This window comes from Nicotiana tomentosiformis, chromosome 6, assembly GCF_000390325.3.
Source record: "Nicotiana tomentosiformis chromosome 6, ASM39032v3, whole genome shotgun sequence".
Lineage (NCBI taxonomy): Eukaryota > Viridiplantae > Streptophyta > Magnoliopsida > Solanales > Solanaceae > Nicotiana > Nicotiana tomentosiformis.
Window position 1 is genome coordinate 95,859,160 of NC_090817.1, and position 7,513 is coordinate 95,866,672.

The 7,513-nt window shown below is 35.7% G+C and overlaps 1 protein-coding gene across 1 annotated transcript; it reads left to right on the forward strand.

Annotated features, from left to right (window-relative positions):
• Window positions 1–320: 320 nt before the first annotated feature.
• On the forward strand, window positions 321–830 carry LOC138894451 (uncharacterized mitochondrial protein AtMg00310-like). Its single transcript, XM_070179147.1, has one exon. The coding sequence runs from the start codon at window positions 321–323 to the stop codon at window positions 828–830; it is 510 nt and encodes a 169-aa protein (XP_070035248.1).
• The last annotated feature ends 6,683 nt before the right edge of the window (window positions 831–7,513 follow it).

The window sequence follows — 7,513 nt, forward strand, 5'->3', positions numbered from 1 at the left end:
TCAATAAAGCAAAAAGATCATACTATATGCATGCTAATGCAGCAAATGTTTTGTTCCAAACTGTTGGTGCTATCACATGCTTCTCAATGGGTACATTTCCTTTTACATATCTTGGGTGTCCTATATTCTATACAAAGAGGGGGAAGGAGTATTATGATGATCTCGTTCAGAAGGTGAAGGCAAAATTATATTCATGGAAAGGTAAATTACTTTCGTTTGGAGGCAAGACTACTTTGATAAGCAGTGTCCTTTAGAGTATTCCCATTCACATGCTATCAGTACTAGATCCAACTAAGAACATCATAGTCTATTTTCACAAAATGTTTGCACGGTTCTTCTGGAGTACAAAGGAGGAGGGGAGAAGCAGGCACTGGGCATCTTGGCAGAATTTGTGTCTTCCAAAGGAGGAAGGTAGGCTAGGTGGGCTAGGTTTCAGATCCTTATTTGATGTGTCCAAGTCACTGTTTGCAAAACTATGGTGGAGATTTAGGACCACAAAATCATTGTGGTCAAATTTCATGTGGAACAAGTATTTCAAAAAGGAAATTCCTAAAACTGTACAGTTTAGGGGAGGATCACATATTTGGAGCCAAATGCTGAATGCTAGACAAGAAGTGGAGCATGAGATTTGGTGGGAGATGAAGGATGGAACTACTAATATTTTGCATGAAAATTGGACAGGACTAAGAGCTTTATATCACTTTTTACCTCCAAATTTTCACATCAATGAGGAGCTACAAGAAGTTGTTCAACTGAGGCAAGACAGTGGATGGAATGAGGAACTGATTGAACAAAAGTTTTCTGAAGATATTGCTGATCACATCAAGTAACAGGTGCATTTTCAGGGGAGTGGTGAATTCTGGGATAGACCCTGGTGGAAACCTACTACTTCTGGCAGATTTACTGTGGGTAGTGCATGTCACCTTGTAAGACATAGGGCACATGTTAATCCTGAGATTAGGAACATGTGGGTAAAGAGTTTGCCTTTCAAGATTTATTTCTTTCTATGGAGGCTATGGAGATTCAAATTACTCACTGATGACATGTGAAAAAGACAAGGCTACATTTGCATGTCTAAATGTTGGTGCTGTACAACACCACAAGAAGAGTCTTATGAACATTTATTCCTTCAAGGAGTTACTGCAACCAAGGTTTGGAGGACTTTTCTTATTGCTGCTGGTATCAATGTTCCATTAGTGCAGGTACACCAGGTGGTAAAGGCATGGTGGAATTCTTCTTGATGCCCGAAGTTGAAACCTTTGTATCAAGCAACACCTGCAATCATAACCTGGGAGCTATGGAAGATGAGGAACACCAACAGGAATGGAGGAGCAGTGTTTGTTCATAGGGTAATTCATGAGATAAATAAGACATTATATTTCTTGGCAAAGACTAGGTATAACTGGTTGCCTCACATGCCTCCTCTCTGGCCGGATATAATCAGATGCTTGGAGGGGTACAAGCCAATTATGGTGACTAAAAGAGTAACATGGCAACTTCCACACAATGGCTGGTACAAGTGCAACACAGATGAGGCCTCAAGGGGTAACCCTGGTCCTAGTTCTATTGTGTTTTGTGTTAGAAACAGTGAAGAAAATTTGGTGTATACTAGGGCAACTAACATAGTAGCTGAGACTAAGGCAATCAGAGATGGACTACATTACTATGTGAAACATGACCTACATCCTCTTATTATTGAGACCGATTCACTTGTGATGAGGAAGATTATATATAGATGGGGAATGGGATCTTCCATGGTGTGTAGTAGCTGAAGTAAATGAGATTAAGGAGATGAAGGGGCACTTCAATGTGATATTCTAGCATGTGTTCAGGGCGGGCAACTCTCTAACAGATTTTTTAGCTAGCTTTGTATTTTCTTTTGCAGGTACACTTCAGTTTTATTCTTTCTCTGAACTGCCTAGTGCAGAGAAGAGACTACTCAACCTTGACAAATCACAAGTGCCTAATCTTAGGGTTAGGATATCTAAACGGAAAGCAGTAGATTGATGCATAAGTATGTTATTACATTGCTAGCTGCTAGTCTAGTTGGTATATGTTTTTGTGTATTACTAAGTCACTTTTTAGTGGTATTAGCATGTTATAATGCTCAATATGGTAGTGCACTAAGGATGTATGGAACATCTCTTCAAGGCAAGCAACTAACTTGTATACAAATGATATCACAAAGAATCATATTTACTAATCAAAATTACTGGTTTATATGCTGTGACAAGCTGGGAGAAAAGTTATGCTTCCAGTTTAATTCCAATACATTACTAGCTCGCTTCTCAGAAGATCCAAATGATCCAGACAAGTAGGAATCCAACAGTGGTTTATTATTTATGAGCTAGGTACTGTTATGGCATTGTCCAGTGCTAGTGGAGTGATTACATCGCCAGCATGCATATGTTACGGCAGCACTTTGGAGTGGTTTGTGACGCAGCCAACATGCTACTGTTTATGCTTTTTGGCAGTGTATGATCCTAACATGTTGGACTATGATGTGCACCGTAAGATTTGAGTTTGGTTGTAGGGCGTGCATAGCAACCCACTACACACCAGCAACGCAGGTTATTGTGAGAAGTACAAGCAGGGATTCAATGGTATTATATGGAATAACAGCTGATGAGTGTACACTTTGTAATGTCATGTCCTCATATAGTGCTACTGATATGGTTAAATATCCATGTTGGAGGATATATGGCAAAGCAGGCATGAGATTCCTATTGCAGGTTACAACGCTCATCTTATAATGTTTCTGGAAAGTCTAATGTCTAGTCATGAGTCTCGGTATATCCTTTGAATTGACTTCTGTTTATGTGTTACTTATGAACATGTATTTGATCAATGGTTGTTGAAATGCAAAAGCTGGAATCCAATGGTATCAACAGGATTGGTGGTTACTTATTTGTATACGTGTACTGCTAGGACATCAGCCAGTGGTATTGGTATGATTTCATGCCCAATCTGGAGATGTAATGGCAATGCACATAACTGTTTGTTGTATCACATAGGGGCCTACAAGAGCTTTATGTTTATTGCTTACAAAACTTCAATTCCACAAGGTTTTCTGAAGGATCATTCAATGTTACTGGAAGGTGTAATGTCTCAGATTAGTATGCTTTGTAATGTCATGACATTATTCAGTGGTATTGACATGTATACATGTCCAATCTGGAGGTGTTATGGCAGTGCAGACGTGTGGTATATATTGCAGGAAATGAAACCTTTCACTGTATCTCTTTGGCTATTTTCATTCTACATAGGTATCTTTTGGCCTGGACTACATTCACATTATGCAGGGAAGACAAAATTGTTGCCTACATTGTTCATGAAGTTGGTAATCTACATGGATTACTGGTCACTTCCAATTGGTGGTATTGCTTGGAGATTCACATTTGCCTTGTTCTTTGGAAAGCAAAACTTGGCGCCTAGTGAGAGCATTAGAGGTGCTACATTGAGGTTTTGCACTTGGCTAGTGGATGCACGCATCATCAAATGTGGGGAGTTGGCTATGACACTATATTTAATAGTTAGCATTTCTTATTTCATTAGCTTTAGCCCTAGCTTAGCATATTTGAGATTTTGTTGGACAAATTGTAAACATTGGATCCTTGGTTTTGTTTATTATATATATACTAGCCACTAGGCAGTCTGCCTAGTGGTATATTTGCTAAAAAAAAAATCACAAATGAATGCGACTTATCAATTATAATTGTCAAATATGATTTTTATCAAATGCGACTTATAAATTGATTGTCAAATGCGTTTATAAAACGTGATCATATGATTTTTATAAATCGCAATCACCAAATGCGACTTATAAATCGCAATCCAAATGTGACTTATAAATTGCAATTATGAACACTTATAATCAGCAATTGTCATGTATAGACCATTATAAATCAAGTGTCAAATCGACTTCAAATATGATTTATAACTCACACCTATCAAATGAAACTAGGGATGTAAATGAGGCTAGGGCTGCTTATCGGGCGGATTGGGCGGTTAATTACTCTTAACGGTTTGGCTTAACGGTTATCGTCTTTTAAATGTATTAATCTGCTAGCCACCCGATAAGATATCGGGCGGATTGGTATCGATTTAGCTCTTATCGGGCGGTTATTGGGCGGTTTATCGGCCTAATTTAATCTATATTGCATGTATTAATTGTTTGCTGACCGCCTAGCATACAAATTCAGAATAGGAAATTATACATTGAGTCCAGACGTACATGTCTGTTAACGCCTACATAAGAATGATGTAGTGTGTCATGTGTTATAGAGTGAAAAAAGATGTGGCACAACACTGCTGTTCTTCTATTAAACATAGACAACATGCATTAGTTTTAAAAAACAAAAGCAGAGGTGAACCATAGATATCAACTTAAACAATCTTGTTGTAGGGTGGGAGAATAAGTTAAGCTAAGCTAAGCATGGGATCCTCTGATGCATAGTACGTAAGGGTTCTGATTATTTAGGAATTAGGCGTTAGAACTTAGAGATAAAGTACTGGAAGAAGTGGAAGGGTTTTTGATCTTTAATATATATATATATATATATATATATATATATATATATATATATATATATATATATATTCTTAACGGGTTAACGGATTATCCGTTAAGAAAATTGAATAATCCGCCCCCAAACCGATAAGCCGTTAATAAAAAAATTTCAATTCGTTCCACGTCCGTTAAACCGTTAACCCGATACCAATAAGCCATTAAGCTTCGGTTTCGGTTTGGTTTTGAACATCCCTATATGAGGCGGGGCAGGGCAAGCCTTGACCCGCTAAAATTTTGACCCGCTCTGCCCTGCCCCATTTAGCTTTTAGTCAAAATTTTACCTTGTCCCGCCCCGCCCTATTAAGCCGTGTCCCGCCCTACCCCGTTTAGACTCTTTTTTATATTTTTCTCTTTATTTTGTGTTTTGCAGTATGCTTTTAAATTCTTTTAGTCAAAATTTCTTTTCTAGCAGCGTGCTTCTTCTGTCATAAAAAATAGAAGAAGGAAATCTACAATGTACAAAATAGTATTAAAGTAAATTCAAATAATCAATGCAGTTCCAGATGACACAAGTTAACATGAAAAGGAATCAGAATTAAACAATGCCTATTTGTATATTTTTTTTATAGTGATAGTTTTGTTTGTATATTGAATGACTACGATGTGTATAAAATATATATATATTTGTACTAGTGTGCACATGAACTGTAGTGTAGTAAACTATCTGAAAGATTCTAGCTTTGTTGTATAAAATTGTATATTTTTTGTATAAATAATATTATATGTTGTATATCTTTTGTATAGTGAGATTTGTAGTTGTATATTTTTTTACATAGGGATCGTATATAGTTTGGATATAATTTAATCACTTTAATTTCGGAAAAGCGGAGAAGTAGTGATTATACAAGTGCTCCCAATTGTAGTGTTTTGTAAAATTTTAATTATCCATTAATCACTTACAGTACGGGCACATCTTGGACTCCTATAGGAAAAGGCACAAATCAATTTTTTGGCATTATCTTTTTCAAAGTTTGACTTTAAATGCTATACCAATGTATATAAAAAGAATGTTATCTCCCAAATATGTATAATTATTGTGTACACAACACCTGTCACTTTTGTTTTCTTGAGTTGACAAAAATAAATATTTATAACACTACTAGAAATTTGCTAAAAACCGACCAAAAAAACCGACCAACGTTTGTCGATTATGACAAATTACCGACCAAAACGCGACCATTACGGTGTGGACGGTGTTTTGATGGTCGGAATGGCTTACCGACCAAAGTTGGTTGGAAATTACCGACCAACTTTGGTCGGTATATTAAAACGACCATCTGACAAGTTTAATTACTTACCGACCAACTTTGGTCAGAAACATATTTTATTAATTTAATTTTACCGACCAAAGTTGGTCGGTTTAACTAAATTATATTTTTTTTATTAATTATTAAAATTAAAAAAAACCGACCAACTTTAGTCGGTAATTGAAAATATATATTTTTTAAAAATAATTAAAATTAAACATTACCGACAAACTATGGTCGGTAATCTCAACAATGCAAGCAAAATACCGATCAAAGTTGGTCGGTAATGTTGAATTCTGGGAATTCAATGTTCATTAACCGACCAACTTTGGTCGGTATTTTGGAATAATTTATTTTTTTTATTAAAAATCGACCAACTTTGATCGGTTTTTCTGGGTTTAATTTTGGCATAAAATGCCTGTTTTGGCAGCTATACCACCTGCCAGCATACCAATACAATACAACAACAACAACAACAACAACAACAACAACAACAACAACACAACAACAACAACAACAACAACAACAACAACAACAACAACAACAACAACAACAACAACAGCACAACAACAACAACCAAAACATTCAATAAATACTTTAAAACTAATAAATTAAAATTCAATTGAACATAAAAATCCAAAACCAAATTAAAACTAATTACAACTAGTTTAAAACTGGTTCTATTTGTCTAGTTTAAAGTATATAAAAGTTAAGGGGTATTTTTTACAACATCATCATCACCGTCTGATGAAATTTCATTTACAAGACGATATAGAAAACAGTCTTGTGGAGGACGGAAAGCACGATCATGGGGAGGACGGGAGGAATGATCACGAGCAGGACGGGAGGAACGATCACGTGGAGGTCGACCCTCTGGAGATGACTCACGAGATCGGGGCAACGGAAAAGCTCGACTAGATAGGAGAGTTCTGATCTGAGCTTGCATGCCAAGGAATTGAGCATCTCTAAGCCTTTCTCTTTCCTTGGCCGCTTCTAGCTCTGATGTGAGCTTTGTCACTGTCTCCCGCATAGCGGAGAGGCTCTCCCTATTAAGTTGCTCGCCTTGCGAGGAAGTCCCTATTCCTCGCATTCCACACTTATAGCGATGGAAGTTTAATTCATATCCTAAAAGTTCAATTCACAAGAACAAATCCTAAAAACTAAAATTTCAATTCATATCCTACGAGTTTAAACATAAACTAACTAAACTAAAGAAATTCAACCCATACCCTAAAAGTTCGATTCACAAGAACAAATTAATTTATTCTACAATTATAAATTAATTATATCTTTTTTAGTTAATTCAAGATAATTATTTTTTCCTAATTACACCAATTTATATCCTAAAAGTTCAATTCATATCCAAAAGGTCCAATTCATATCTTAAAAGTTCAATTCATATCCTAAAAGTTCAATTCACAAGAACAAATCCTAAAAACTAAAATTTCAATTCATATCCTACGAGTTTAAACATAAACTAACTAAACTAAAGAAATTCAACCCATACCCTAAACTAAACTAATTCATAACTAATTGACTAATTAACAAAACTAATTAGTTAATAAAACTAATTAACAAAACTAATTAAAACAAGACCTAAACCCTAATCCTCAATAAAATACAATATTCAAATAATTGAAACACTAATCAATTGAAACTAATTCATAACTAATTAACAAAACCTAGAAATAATAAA

Coding starts and splice junctions, on each gene's coding strand:
- LOC138894451 (XM_070179147.1), top strand. CDS start 321: ATGTTTGCACGGTTCTTCTGGAGTACAAAGGAGGAGGGGAGAAGCAGG.